Source organism: Eretmochelys imbricata, chromosome 3 (genome assembly GCF_965152235.1).
Source record: "Eretmochelys imbricata isolate rEreImb1 chromosome 3, rEreImb1.hap1, whole genome shotgun sequence".
In the NCBI taxonomy this organism is placed as follows: domain Eukaryota; kingdom Metazoa; phylum Chordata; order Testudines; family Cheloniidae; genus Eretmochelys; species Eretmochelys imbricata.
Genome location: NC_135574.1, coordinates 12,218,372 through 12,232,877, shown reverse-complemented (window position 1 = coordinate 12,232,877; position 14,506 = coordinate 12,218,372). Strand labels below are relative to the sequence as shown.

General features: G+C 46.1%; 1 protein-coding gene across 1 annotated transcript in view; it reads right to left on the bottom strand.

Moving 5' to 3' along the window:
• PKHD1 (PKHD1 ciliary IPT domain containing fibrocystin/polyductin) overlaps positions 1–10,645 on the bottom strand; it is a 370,485-nt gene extending 359,840 nt beyond the window's left edge. The window contains exons 1-5 of the mRNA XM_077811517.1: positions 10,594–10,645; positions 9,202–9,279; positions 7,582–7,726; positions 6,422–6,521; positions 549–606 (exon numbers count right to left, since the gene is read on the bottom strand). Coding sequence (XP_077667643.1) covers positions 549–606; positions 6,422–6,521; positions 7,582–7,726; positions 9,202–9,279; positions 10,594–10,645 — 433 coding nt within the window. The remainder of the gene's footprint in view (positions 1–548; positions 607–6,421; positions 6,522–7,581; positions 7,727–9,201; positions 9,280–10,593) is intronic.
• Positions 10,646–14,506: the final 3,861 nt, after the last annotated feature.

The following is a 14,506-nucleotide window of genomic DNA, read 5'->3' as shown; positions in this document are numbered from 1 at the left end:
GGTGTGTGCTGCCTTTGCGCCCGCAGGCCCCACTCCCCACAGCTCCCATTGGTCATGGTTTCCAGTCAATGGGAGCTGCGGAGCCGGTCCTGAGTGTGGAGGCAGTGCATGAATCCTCCCTGGCTGCCCCAGTGCCTAGAGGCCGCAAGGACCTGGTGGCCGCTTCCTGGAGCCACGTGGAGCAAGGGCAGGTAGGGAGCCTGCCTTCGCCCCAGGTCCTGGCTGTGCCACCGATCGGACTTTTAACAGCCCGGTTGGCGGTGTCAACGGGAGCCGCCAGGGTCCCTTTTTGCCTGGGCTTTATGGTTGAAAACCAGACACCTGGCAACCCTACATGCTAAGCATCCTCTCTGTGCCTGATCCAGAGAATATGAGTCTTACTAACTATAGAGCCTTGACTTCATAGCTCAAGCTATAGTAGCTCATGCTTTCAGCTCTGTAGATGCCTAATTTAATCCCCAGTGTATCAGCTAAAATGGCAGCCCTTGCCAGGAAGATGAAAATATGTAACATCAAAGCCGTCTCCATTTTAAAGGAAGATCCCTTACCTGGGACGCCAGATGGTGGATTAATTTGGTAAACCACAGGTGTCTGTGCAACAGAAAACTGCAAGAAGAATTTTGTTGTTAAATAAACAAGCTTCCACAGCAGCCCTACAAGATCTGATTATGCATCATTCGCAACACAGCTGGCAACCAGCATTTCAGACACACTTATTTTGGGGCTTGTCTTTAAAGTGCATTTCTACTCTGATGAGTGACTACGTAAAACTGCCCCCTTCTTATAGGCAAATTTGCTCCCAGTGTGTTCTGAGTCAGATCTGCCCATTTTAGTGATGACAATAGGTGTTTACTGCTGGTTACTTCTGTTAGCTCTGCAGAACCAGCACAGCGAAGAGAAGAGAGAGCTGCATTCGTCTCCATCTTGTGCCTCACCAATAAAACTGTTATTAAGTTGCTAATCAGTTACACCGGTGCATCCTCACTGAAAGCAACAGGTCTGTACAGGGGTCACCAAGGATCTAATTCAACCTGCAGGACAGAAGGGCAATATGATCTCATGCTCCAGAACATAACCTGATTGTCAAGGTTCCTTCCCCACTCTGAACTCTAGGGTACAGATGTGGGGACCTGCATGAAAACCTCCTAAGCTTACTTCTACCAGCTTAGGTTAAAACTTCCCCAAGGTACAAACTATTTTACCCTTGGACTTCCACTGCCACCACCAAACTTTATCTGGGTTCCTGAAAAAACGTAGTTTGGAAACATCTTTCCCCCCAGAATCCTCCCAACACTTGCACCCCACTTCCTGGGGAAGGTTTGGTAAAAATCCTCACCAATTTGCATAGGTGACCACAGACCCAAACCCTTGGATCTTAGAACAATGAAAAAGCATTCAGTTTCCTTACAAGAAGACTTAATAGAAGTAAAAAAGAACCATCTCTGTAAAATCAGGATGGTAAATACCTTACAGGGTAATTAGATTCAAAACATAGAGAATCCCTCTAGGCAAAACCTTAAGTTACAAAAAAGATACACAGACAGGAATATTCATTCTATTCAGCACAGCTATTTTCTCAGCCATTTAAAGAAATCATAATCTAACGCATCTCTAGCTAGATTACTTACTAAGTTCTAAGACTCCATTCCTGTTCTGTCCCCGGCAAAAGCATCACCCAGACAGACACAGACCCTTTGTTTTTCTCCCTCCTCCCAGCTTTTGAAAGTATCTTGTCTCCTCATTGGTCATTTTGGTCAGGTGCCAGTGAGGTTACCTTTAGCTTCTTAACCCTTTACAGGTGAGAGGATTTTTCCTCTGGCCAGGAGGGATTTTAAAGGGGTTTACCCTTCCCTTTATATTTATGACACTGATCACTGCAGAAGTTGGAAACTAGGGCCAGATTATAACTCTGGGAACAGAGTGGAGATCCCAGACACAGCCCCTCTGGAGTGGAGAGCATTCCTGGCAGCCCTAGTCTTGCCCTGGTGCTCCTGAAGTCCTATGTCTCTGCCTCTTGAGCAGTGTCATTGCATGCAGGAAGGTGTCACTACAGTGTCTCTCCACTAGGGCACAGTCCCACGTTTCCTCAGTGCATTGCATTGCCCAGTTGACCACGGGTATCGTGGTACAGAGCTGAACCAATCATTCTTAGCAAAAAATCGAATCAATGAAATTTCTCTTTCTGCTCCTCATTTGTTTATGAGCAGCCTGAGATTGTCCCGAATTTCTTTGTACCTTCACAATTACTGGCTGAATCATTTCTACAAATGATTCCGGGCCTGATGACCATTTGTAGCCAACGTCTGCAATCTAAGCATTAGTTTTTATTGGAATTACAGCTCACATGGCATCACTTGTTTTACCTTAACGTAACTCTTAGCCTCAGGTTCCTGGTGTGCGAGTTTCAGTTTGAAACCCTGCTGTTTTCTGTGAATATTACTGATGTTTATAGCATGCCTATCTGTTGCTCTGGGGGTTGTTCTCCCATATGCAGTTAACACTCCCTGCAAGCATTCCTGCCAATTCACTCCTTCTCTAGACTGTTCTTGGAAAGCAAACATAGGAAGAATGAATACAGAGCCAGCTCCTCCACTGGGATAAACTGTCATTGCTTAAGTCACCTCCAGCCAAGGATCTGGCTCCCAGAGCTTTACACAAGCCAGTATCAGCGGAGTATTGTGGGAGGTATTTACCCTGCTCCAACTGTAGAAAGGAAGGGCTGGAAGGAACTTCAAGAGGTCCTCTAGTCCAGCCTCATGTGCTGAGGCAGAATTAAGTGTATCATGGGGGGTTTTCTGGCTCCTTCTGCGGCTTCTGAGACTGTATAGTGTTAAGAGTCAGGATACTGGATTAGATGGACCAATTGCCTGATCTGATCTGACAACTCCTGAGTTCTTAGAAACATGCAGCATTTGGGATTTTCATGAGATGTCATCCCAAAACTGTACAACATGTGAACTGCAGTTTCAGCTGCAGTGGTCAGAGCATGGTAAAGAAGCCCAGCTTTGTATTCTTGGGAGGCAGTGGATAGGCACTGGATTGGGAGGCTGGAGATTTGGGTTCCGCACATGGGCTGCTGCGTGACTGTGTCCTAATCACTTTGCATCTGTGCCTCACTTTCCCCATCTGTAAAATGGGAAGGATGATACCTATCTCCCTTCGTGAAGCACTTTGAACTCTCCAGATGAAAAGCAACATGTAAGAGCTAAGGGCCAGCTTCACAAAGGTATTTAGTAGCCTCGTGGGATTTACACTGACTGTCAGTGGGAGGTAGGAACTTTTCTAAATCGTACCAGGTGACTATCTGCATCTTTAGGCACCTAAATACCTTTGTGAATCTAGACCCAAGTATTATTAATGGGCTAAAGTAAACCCTGATTCCATTTACATCACTGGCAAACGCCTATTGATTTCAATGGGACCAGGATTTATCCCTATTAAAAAGTAAGTGGGTCCTCCTACACTCTCATTCTCTTCCCCCATGCCCACTATCCCTCTCTCTCTCAGATCCTAGCAATCTCTCCCTCTCCCTTCCCGACATGCACTTATATTCTGGAGTTAAGCACTCGGAGTATCCCCTTGAGCAGCCTAAGACCTGGCAGAGCCGGGGTCAGACTTTCCAGGACTTCACAACATTGATTCTATCTGAGCTGTCATGTGACCCAACATAGCTTTGCACTCTCTGATAGATTCTGGCCTCTGCCTCCCTCTCGGGCTGGAGACATGGCAATCTAAAAAATTCATGAGCATTAGCATCAAGCTCCCTTCATGCCAGTCATCGCAAAGGAGAGAGATCAGCACCGGCCCACAGCCAGCCGGACTGGCTGGAGCAAGGAGCGGATTAGAGCAGCGAGGCAACAGCCACCAGCTGATAGGAAAACCTTCTTTGAGCAGTTCAGACTTGTCACTGCCTGCAGCGGGTTTTGCAGTCTACTGGAGAGGCCAAATTAATTTTTTAATACTCATGGCTCACAGGTTTCCAGTCCCAAAACAAAGAGACGCATTGTGGTTTATTTCGCTTGGAATGTCTCTCATTAACAGCATCCCCTGGTGATTTTTCATCAACTCTCTAAGCTAGCTGAACCGCCCAATGACTTGTATGTGTTAATGCACCATTTGCTGAAAACATCAGGATCTCCTGCTCGCTCCTGGAAAAGAGCTAGACAGGACTGACAAGCACAAATGGGCTCGTTCTCTAGCAAACAGCGATGGCTGAGGGTCCTGCTCTGCCAGGGTTAAGGAATTTCTGTAACCCTAGAATAATTTTAAACCCATTGCTCTTATAAATCCTGATCCTGCACCCATAAGAGTCACCGGTGCTTTTTTCACTGACGTTAGTGGGAGCATAATTGAGGGTTTTAAAAAAGGAGCCAAGTGGAATCATCCTTATTTTACAAATGGGGAACTGAGAAGGTAAAATGACTGTTGCCACAGTAAATCGCAGGTAGCGATGGAAAGAGAACCTAGGAATCTGAGCCTTCTTCTGCTCTTCCCAGAGCCTCCATTGCTGCACTGGATATGCAGAAAGACAAAACACGGCATAATGCATCTTCGTCTGCATTTCCTGGCTTCACCCACAAGTGGAAACACACCCAGAAAAGTTCTGCTGGAGAGGGGCATTTTTAGCAACCAGCCAGGTGCTCAAGTTATTGGGATAGAAGATGGATTAATTTATGTATTGCCAAAAGCAGCACCGGTCAGGCCTTTGTATGAGCCTTATCACCACCAAGGCAAAGCCGGGAGAGAAGGGGGGCAGTGATCATGAGGCCCGAGTCTGATTCTATGTCCTCTCTGATATGCTGAGGTAAGGGTCTGTGAAAAACAGGAAGTCTACCCATATTTGACTTCTGATGTGTGTGTGTGTCGGGGCCCACGAGACTGCGGACTCTGCAAAAACACATGTGTATAACTAACAGCTTAAATAGGGCTTGCTTAATGGTTTTTCTTTGATTGACATGCTGTTGACATAATTGTAACAGTTACTAACATAAAAGGGGTAGACAGGTCTGAGGAATTTGTATTTGACCTTTTGGATATCTCTTGAAATCCACAGTGACAGGCAGGTCGCTGGCCACTTGAACCTTGTCGTTTGACAACTCGAGACCCCTCCAGATCACGGGTAACTATTTTTTGGGAGTGATCTATAACCTATTGTATTTGTATGTGCTTGAGACTAAATAAAGCAAAGACCTGAGTAAAGGCATTCTCATGAAAGTGCTGGAGACTAATAAAGCGAAGGCTTTAAGTAAAAGCATTTGATTGTGTGTGATTTATGCCAGCCCTATAGGAGACAGAGGTGCTGCATCTCCCTTGGTTTATTTCCTGATACCGCCTTGCAGAAAGTAAAGTTACCGAGAGCTTTGGCTTTAGGGAACCCCAGGTAACACTCCCAATAAGGCCAAAACTCACAAAGAATTGCAAACCTTGAAGGCAGAGCTGATCTCAAGATTTCCAATAGAATTTCAGAGTGACAAAGTTCAGAAATATCTGGATACATGTCATGGGGAGCAGTGCCTGACTGCACCCCTTCCCTGATGAACCCATGGTTTTGGTATACAGACCTCTTGGGTTATCATGGGTTTCATGCCATAGCCCATAGGCCTAGCTTCCTTTATTATATTCGCTGCCTTGCCTTCAGTTCTACATTTATTATATTTAGCAGTAATGCAAGGAACCTACAGGCCTGTACCCTCTAAGACATTAGCTTTAGGAGCTAGTACAAGGCTTGAGGCCTATGAACTTTGGCACAGATAACCAGCTCAAGGGTAAGCCCTAGCTATTGGGGAACTGGAAGTAGAGTGTGTAGAGGAGAATTTTCTCCATAATGACATCAGCCAGCCACAGGAACATGAGCTAACATCAGCTTCTAGATAGAACGTTCACAAATGTCTAACCACAAGAGTGCCATGGCAACGAACTGACTTATATAAGTGGAGAACAATATTCTAAGGACACCTTCTGCGTGATAAATTGGGATCGGGTGGCGGGGAAGGGTAATAGGTGCCTATATAAGACAAAGCCCTAAATACCAGGACTGTCCCTATAAAAATCGGGACATCAGGTCACCCTACCTGGGAGCCAGTGCTAGATTATTCCTCATCCCCTAGCACTTTGTCAGGGCTAGTTTTAAATGACTCAAGCAATAGCACATCCACCTCTTCCCAACCTAGGAGATAGCACTGTCAGATTTTCCTCCCGCCCCAACAGTCAACCGAAGTTCTCCTGTCTCAGCACCCAGGGCTTTGGAGCTATGCTCTGGCTCCACTCCAGCTCCGGGCAAAAACCTGCAGCTCCACTGCTCTGGGCTCCAGCTCCGGGCTCCAGCTCCCAAGTCCTGTCAGCATCAGTCTGTTACCCTGAGTTGCAACCCCCCCTTTGGATTACCTTTAGCCATTTCCTCCCATCCCTCCTTGGCATTTACCTTGAAAGTGCAGTTGTCACAAGGCATCCCACCCGGGTTGCTGATCACCTGCCCATTAGCAATCACCTCCAGCTGGTACATCCCCTCCTGCTGTGAGGACCTTCAAAGGAAACAACAGCTCGTGTGTTTTAAAGTAAAACATGGGCCAGATCCTCTGTGGATGTAAATCCGTGTAGCTCCATTGACTTTAATGGAGCTACGCCAACCTCACTGGTCACTCCTTAGAAGAGGGGAGGAGACACAAAACACCGAGGTTGACACAAATGAACAAGGGCAGAACAGGGACGTGGGGACAGGGACAACAGAGTTAGAGGGGGACGTTGTGCCATAACCCCCAGACAAGGGGCACTGCTCCCCAGAAGAGGGCTCTCCAACCAGTATGACAGCCTGGCAAAGGACATAATAGCAGGTATAGCCTGGGCAGCAGCTGTGGAAGTTTTCCACTGCCAGCCAGCGTGCCCCAAATTGAACCTAGAAGGATCACCTCTGGGGGGCAAGAGTGGAGTTCAGCTGTCAGTCTAGCCACCCGAGTTGGATTTCAACACAAAACCTACATCTGTGGCTCAAAATACATGAGCATCCCTTTCAGAAGTATTGTTCTTGCTAGCTCTAGAGAGCATACGCCCCAATTTCCAAAAGACTCCCACAGCTTTACTGTGCCTAGATGTGGGGAGAATGAGTCTTTCACTTGGATTAAGAGCTTTTAGGACCAGAAGGGAACCTTTAGAGTCGTCTAGTCTGACCTTCTGCAGAACACAGGCCTGAGAATTTCTCCCCCCATGATTGCTGCAATGGAAGACTTATTCTTCCCACTACGTACGAATGCTACTGAGCCCAGTAACTTGGGGATGAGCAAGATCATATCCCTGAGAAAGGCATCTGTTCTTGATATAGAGATCTCAGATGATGAATTTACCACGCCCCTGGGTGAATTATATCACTGATCAATTACCCTCACTACTGAAAATCTGTGCCCTATTTCCAATTTGAATTTTTCTACCTTTCCAACCATTGGATCTTGGTAGGTCTTTTATGCTAATGGTTCAAACAGTAATTGAAGCTAACACACATTCAGAAAATAACAAGAAAACATCCTCACAGCATCTTCCTACAGCATCTTCTGAAAGTCATTTCTGAACCCCTTTATTAGAGTGCCATACCTCGTTTTGCATCTGATGATGGATAAATCGAAATATACAGGATGGACATCACACCGTACCGGAGGCAGAATGGGATTCACTAGGGACACTTCCAGCAAAGACCCACTGGTGGGATAAGTGAACTGTAACTGGGGAGATGTCAGACCTAAGCAATCCATTAATGACAAACATTTTGTAAGTGCAGGATCATGACAACAACATATTAAAACGTTTACAGGGTGCAGTTCAGATTGTGTCTAGCAACAGCAGAGCCAGGCCCTAATCAAGGATTTTTAAACCAAGTGTGGGGCGTTGTCTTTCATATTAAAACATGGTTCATCTTCCTACTCAGCTATGTATCTTCTTTGGGGGTGAACTGCTTTTAAATACTTACCAGGCAACCTCTCCCATACACATTCTCTTACAGAGCATTCTGCTTGCACTGGACCTGATTCTCCACTACCTTGCACCTTGGCATTTTACACCCCCTTTCCACATATTTTGCACGGTTATACATGACTAAGCCAAAATGTTCAAACTTGGGCACCAATGGCAGGCACCAAAATTCATATTTAGGCACACACAAATGGCCTGATCTTTCAGAGATGCTGAGGAATTGCAACTCTTCCTGAAGCCAGTGCTCAGCACCTCTGAAAATCAGGTCATTTATTTATGGCCTAAAGAACAGAGCACTGGACTGGGACTCAGGAGACGTGGTTCTATTCCTGGCTCTGCCACTGGCCTGCTGGGTGACCTTGGGCAAGTCACTCTGCCTGCTCTCTGCACCTCAGTTTCCCCATCTGTAAAAATGGGGATAATGATCCTGACGTCCTTTGTAAAGTGCTCTCAGATCTACTGATGAAAGGCATATAAGAGTTAGGTAGCATTATTTATATGGATAATTTGGGGCAAGCAAGTTTGACAATGATGGCCTATGTGACTAACTATGTTGGCAACTCTTACGATTCTATCACAAGTCTCACAATACAATTGATGGTTTTCTTAAAGCCTCTGCTACTGCAGTCCTGTGACTAGATGAAAATCTCATCTTTCGTTTGAAAAAGGAGTACATTTCTAGCTCTTATGATTTCAGAGAAAAGCAGGTCAGTGTTACTGAAGTGCACCCTAAATGCTCAAAATCCAGAAGGCAAATAAAAAGAACACAGCATTGATTATTTTTTTAAAATCTAATGATTTTTCATGATTTTGCGGGGCCTGATTGCTGTGTTGTTGTGTGGGGGTGTTTTGTTTTGTTTTACATTTACAGTTGCCCATACCAGAATGGCAAATTAAGAACATAAGAATGGCCATACCAAGTCAGACCAAAGGTTCATCTAGCCCAATATCCTGTCTTCGACAGTGGCCAATGCCAGGTGCCCCAGAAGGAATGAACAGAACAGGTAAGCAGCAAGTGATCCATCCCTCATCCCAGCTTCTGGCAAACAGAGGCTAGGGACACCATCCCTGACCATCCTGGCTAACAGCTGTTGATGGACCTATCCTCCATGAACGTATCTAACTCTTTTTTGAACCCTGTTATGGTCTTGTGTTTCAGAACACAGCTGACCCCTTGCAATTCTTCCAAGTGCTCCATTTTATCCAATGATTTCCACCAATTACTAGCAGCCTCCTAAAACTTACCATCCAATGTCAGGGTGATCCATGTTCCTCCAGCAAGGCTGCCCTCCTGGGGTTCAATGAATAACTTTGCAGAAGCCACTGCAAAAATAACCCAGATACTTCAGGATGAAATGTAATACAGCAGCAGAATCAGTCGTGCACAGCATGTATCTTTACAATGGCATTGGCAATGCTTGAGACACATTTCTGCATGGAAGGTATTTAAAAGGTTCACTAGCAACATGTTCCGACCCAAAGTATACCTTCCCTAAATAAACAAATCCCAAACAGCATAACTGGAGGAACTAAAATAGATTAGAAATACATAATATGTACACACAAGCGTATATAGAATGAATACAAATGCGAGGAGATATAAAGTCCAACGACACATAAGCTCCTAGGTGCCCAAGACCCTCTTGAAAATGAGACAGACATCTAGGCCTTGCTATGCTGAGCTTACAAGCCTTCCTGCAGTCACTGCTTTGCCCAAGCTTTGCTCCACTTGTAGAGTGTTCTGTTCTGCAGAGGGATTGGTGATAATCCACTCTAGTTAAACCATGAAACATCCTCTTGAAAAACTATATAGAGCCCCTACGAGCAGATACAAAGGGGTTCTTGCCTAGTGGGACAGCCAAATGAAGGAGCTGTGTTCCACACCATTCAGAGATTCTGACTTGTGTTTAGCTGGATTTAGCAAACATAACGGAGGCTAGAAACTAAGAATGACGTCTCCTAGTTATTCACAGTATAGACAGCAATGGAGTAAGCTTCCCTCACCAGAGAATGACCTTATGGGACCACCTACGAACCAGAGAACAGTGCAGTTCCCATTCCAACAGAGGACATCGGCTGAGGCTATCAACAAGAGCAGTAGTTATAATGGTTTGTGAGATATGGACATTTTTCCTCTAGGAACTAGACTGGGATCCAAATATGTTTCACCAAAATCCTCAACAAAACCATCAGATGACAAAAACTTTTGTCCACTATTTGCCTGAGCTAAATTTGAACCAACAACCTAGAGGAGATAGTCGTTCACTGTTGTGAAAAAAAAAATCACTGCCACGTGTCCCAGCATTGGAGTATTGGGTAGGTGAAATATTGCACTGGACATTGCTGGTCCATGGTTGGGTCTGTAATACGCAGTGTATAGAGACCACTGGCAAAGTGGCACATTCTGTATAATAGCTACAACACTGCATGAAATCCTGCATGCTACCGCCAGTGCCCTATGGCATCGAACTTCGTCCTTACCGCAAACCACTTCACAAGCCTCCCATGAAGGCAGAGCCCCTTGCAAAGCTGCTCCCAGCCTCCCAACAATCCCACTGCCTTCCCAGTGGCATTCGTTCCTGTGTCCTGCTGGCCCCACAGATAACTGTTTGAGAGCCCCTGCCTTCTAGCACTCACCTGCAAAGAGCAGCAGCTCCACGTTCAAAAAGGACGGTATCAAAGTGTTCATCTCTGGCCCCGGACTTCAACTGCATGGGAGATTTTCCTGAGATCGCTCACAGCTTCACAGGTCTACCATGTGGCTTTAGTACCTGTGTGCCTTCGCTGTAACATAAAAAAGCCCTCTCTATTCCTCATTCACATGACAAGCCTTCAGGGCAGGCCAATTCTGCTCTGAGTCATCGTTCTGCCAGGTAGGGAGGGCTGTTTCCTGAAATCAAAAAGAGCCTCGGCGAGAGAATCATTTAATCTCATTCACTAGAAAAGGTTTAAAAACACACACGGGGCCAATAACAGCAAACGAAGCCTCATCACTCCAAGAGCCAGATCTTCAGGTGCTCAGCACCCAGGGCCACGTTTTCCCAAGCCCTACTCCTATTTTGGCACTGAGCGAGGGACTGTCGAGAGTGCTTAAGGGATTTAGGCGCGCTATTCCTTTGGAAGGGCGCCGTTAAACTCTTCTGGCTCTTCAGCACTCTGTGCAAAAAGCGTCTGTGAGCTCAGTCCACCGCCTAGGGAAGGTGTCCAGGGTCAGATCCTCAGCTGGCACTGCCGAACGCCCAGCAAAGCTAACGGAGGGTCGCTTCCTCTGCTTGGCTGCTCTAGGAGTGCTGCAGCTATACGCTACCCCTTGAGCAAGGTTGGTGGCTAAAGTACGACCTACCGCTGAGTTTCCCCTATCTATAAAATGGGGATATTACTGCCTGGGGGAACAATCAGAGGAGGCTCAGAGTCTTAGCGTCTCAATTCTGGTGCAACTCACGTGTCGAGAAAACAGGAAAGCAGGGCTAGAGCAAGACAAGGAGCTAATAGGAAGGTGTAATTCACGATGATTATTATGGTAGCATCTAGAGGTCCCAACCGAAATTAGGGCCCTTTGTACAGACAGCCCAGACCCCAAGGAATTTACAGTCTAAATAAATAAGATGGACAGACAGTGTGGGGGGGAAATAGATATGGAGGGCTGAAGGGCTTGTCCATGGTCACAGAACAGGTCAGTGGCAGAGCCAAGACTAGAACCCAGGAGAGCAGAATACCTGGGGCAGGTTTAGAAAGGAACACACTTTCAAGAGAAGGGGTGTTGTTTGAGGGAACCAGGCTGAGACACAGACATGCTGGGAACCTATAAAGCAGTTAGGGCAGCCTAGGTTACCCTCGGGGGATGGTAAGCCTGTATAGGTAGAGCCCTGCGCAGTTAAGAACATAAGAACGGCCATACTGGGTCAGACCAAAGGTCCATCTAGCCCAGTATCCTGTCTTCCGACAGTGCCAGGTGCCCCAGAGGGAATGAACAGAAGGGGTAATCATCAAGTGATCCATCCCCGTCGCCCATTCCCAGCTTCTGACAAACAGAGGCTAGGGACACCATCCCTGCCCATCCTGGCTAACAGCCATTGATGGACCCAGCCTCCGTGAACTTATCTCGTTCTTTTTTGATCCAAAACTTGTATCCGCAGCCGATCCATGATCCGCAAAAACGGCCCACGGGTATCTGCGGATTTGCAAGGCTCTAAAGAGAGGCGTGTGCATAGGCTGCTCAAGAATAATTTTTTCCTCTCTGTACTCTCTGTTCCTACTGCAAAACAAGCAACACAACGGCCGACCAGGTGGCCCTGCGCACCACTGGTCACAGACTGCCAAAGGGAAGAACCACGGGTTGGACCGGCCAGATAAGCACAGTCTGTGTTTAATTTGTAATGAAAGAGGTGCTGGGGGTGGGGGGGGGTCAAGCCATTTTTTTATATTCTGGGCTTCCCGCATCAGTTCTGAGGTGCCAGGGCTATGACTTGCCAAGCCTTGAGGTGCCATGGCTCAGCTCTGGCACAAATTAAGCCCTGAGCGCAGGAGATACATAGGATTCTGCAGCCTAGGACCCACTCTAGGAGCGGGAGAACTGTGGGATTTCACTCCAAGATAGGGAAAGGCAAAAGGCTGACACCTGAGGGGGGCACTCAGAAAGGCCACAAACGGGACAGAGCTGCGGTTAGACGGGGAAACCGTGACAGGCACATTGGAAACTTTAAGCCTTCTGCTGGTCCTATTGAGATCAACCAAGTGGATTGTTTGAATGACATCCCCCTTTCAATCCGGCAGCCGTGCATGGCCATTAATAGCTTACAGGGCACTTCATCCCAAGGTCCCAACATGCCGCACACACTTCAGTTAATTCCTTGGGTCTCCGAACATCCCTGCTTGAAGCAGATACATATTGTAGCCTCTCTTTTCCAGATGTCACAGAGAGATAAGCATAGGTGCTGGAACTAGGGGTGCAGCTGCATCCCCAGCTTGAAGTGGTTTCCTTCATATACAGGGTTTACAGTTTGGTTGGCTCTCAGCACCTTCACTATACACATTGTTCCAGCACCCCTGGAGGTAAGTGACTTAGTACAATGTCCCACAGTGAGTCTGTAGCAGAGCAGTGGCTAAAAATCATGAGTTTTGTAGCCGGCCCTGGTAGGTAAACAGCAGAAAGAGAAAACTGCCAGGTTCTCTCAACTTAAGTATACAAATGTTCAGGAATATATGTTCCCTTCCCTCTGCTCCTCCTGCTTCCAGGTTCTGATGGAGATTAGATATTCATATGTGAACACTATAGTCATGGAAAACATCCACAAACTAGCTTGCTTCTATCTTTTGTGGTACGAGCTCTGCCACTTTACAATGCAATCAGTGGTTGATGGCTCCTCCTTACATTTCTCAACGAATGCAACCGCAATCACTACTGACCAGATTCTACAACCTGTACTCACAGTGATCTTGCATTTGAAGCGATACACAAAGACACACACACACAAAGAAGACGACAATACTGCTTACCTTTTCCTGCGTGCTTTTCTTCCATTGCTCAGATGAGAGATGCACACAGGTACCTCTGGTTTCAGAATAACTTTTCTGGTTTCACCCCTTTGGAACCTGACAGCTTGGTTCAATTTTGTTGCTGTTCTGGGACAAGGGTGTTCCAAGTACTAACTCTAATTGCTCTGCAGGTAACTGAATCATGTCGTGCTGTAACTTACCAGACTAGTTTGTGTGCAGGTTGGATACCTATCATAGTAAAAGCTCAGAGCTATCCATAGGGCAAGCTTAATAATTAACCTAAGCTCCTTATGCTATTAACCACTTTGCTCCGAGTCTTTTGTTAATGACCATGGGGAAAGCAACTTGGAATTTTTCTCCTCTTGAAATAGGATTTTATACGTGCAATGAAAACAAGCACATTTTCAAAATCAATCAATTTTGTATTTTTGTTTCTTTCCATTGCTTCCATATGAAAAATAAGCAACACATCAATGTTCCCCAGAACACCAGTCAATGGAGTTGGAAGTAACTTTCATAACAAAACCCCCAGTCCAAGGAGCTTGGGGTTTTCTGGCAAACCTCAGTCCAAATTTGCCCTAGTTTCACAAAGCATCTCTGAGTTTGCCAAGAATTTTAGCCAAGTTTCAAGCAAGGCTGGGGTTATGTTTATGGTGTCTAGTGAAATTTGGTGGTTTCTTGGGACTTCCATACAAAGCCAGGTGTGGTCATAGAAGTTTTCATTAAGATTCACTCTGACGTTTTGGGCTACTGGTGCAACATTACCCACCCAAAGTAAAAATCAGAAAGAGGTGCACACAGACCTCTGAGCTGACACTACAGGATTTTATACAGCTGTATTGGTCACACATCAACGGGAGTCTCTCAAGCATGAACAGCCCCAAGTTTCACTACCATCTCAAAGAACCTGCCTTAAAAATGAGGTTTTCAGATTTCAAATGTCTCTCTAATAAATATTTGTGTGTAAATTGTCAGTCACAGGAGCCTCACGCAAATAGTCCTAAAATCCCAGCTTCTAGGATAGGTGAAAGCTAGCCACAGACATGTTAAATAC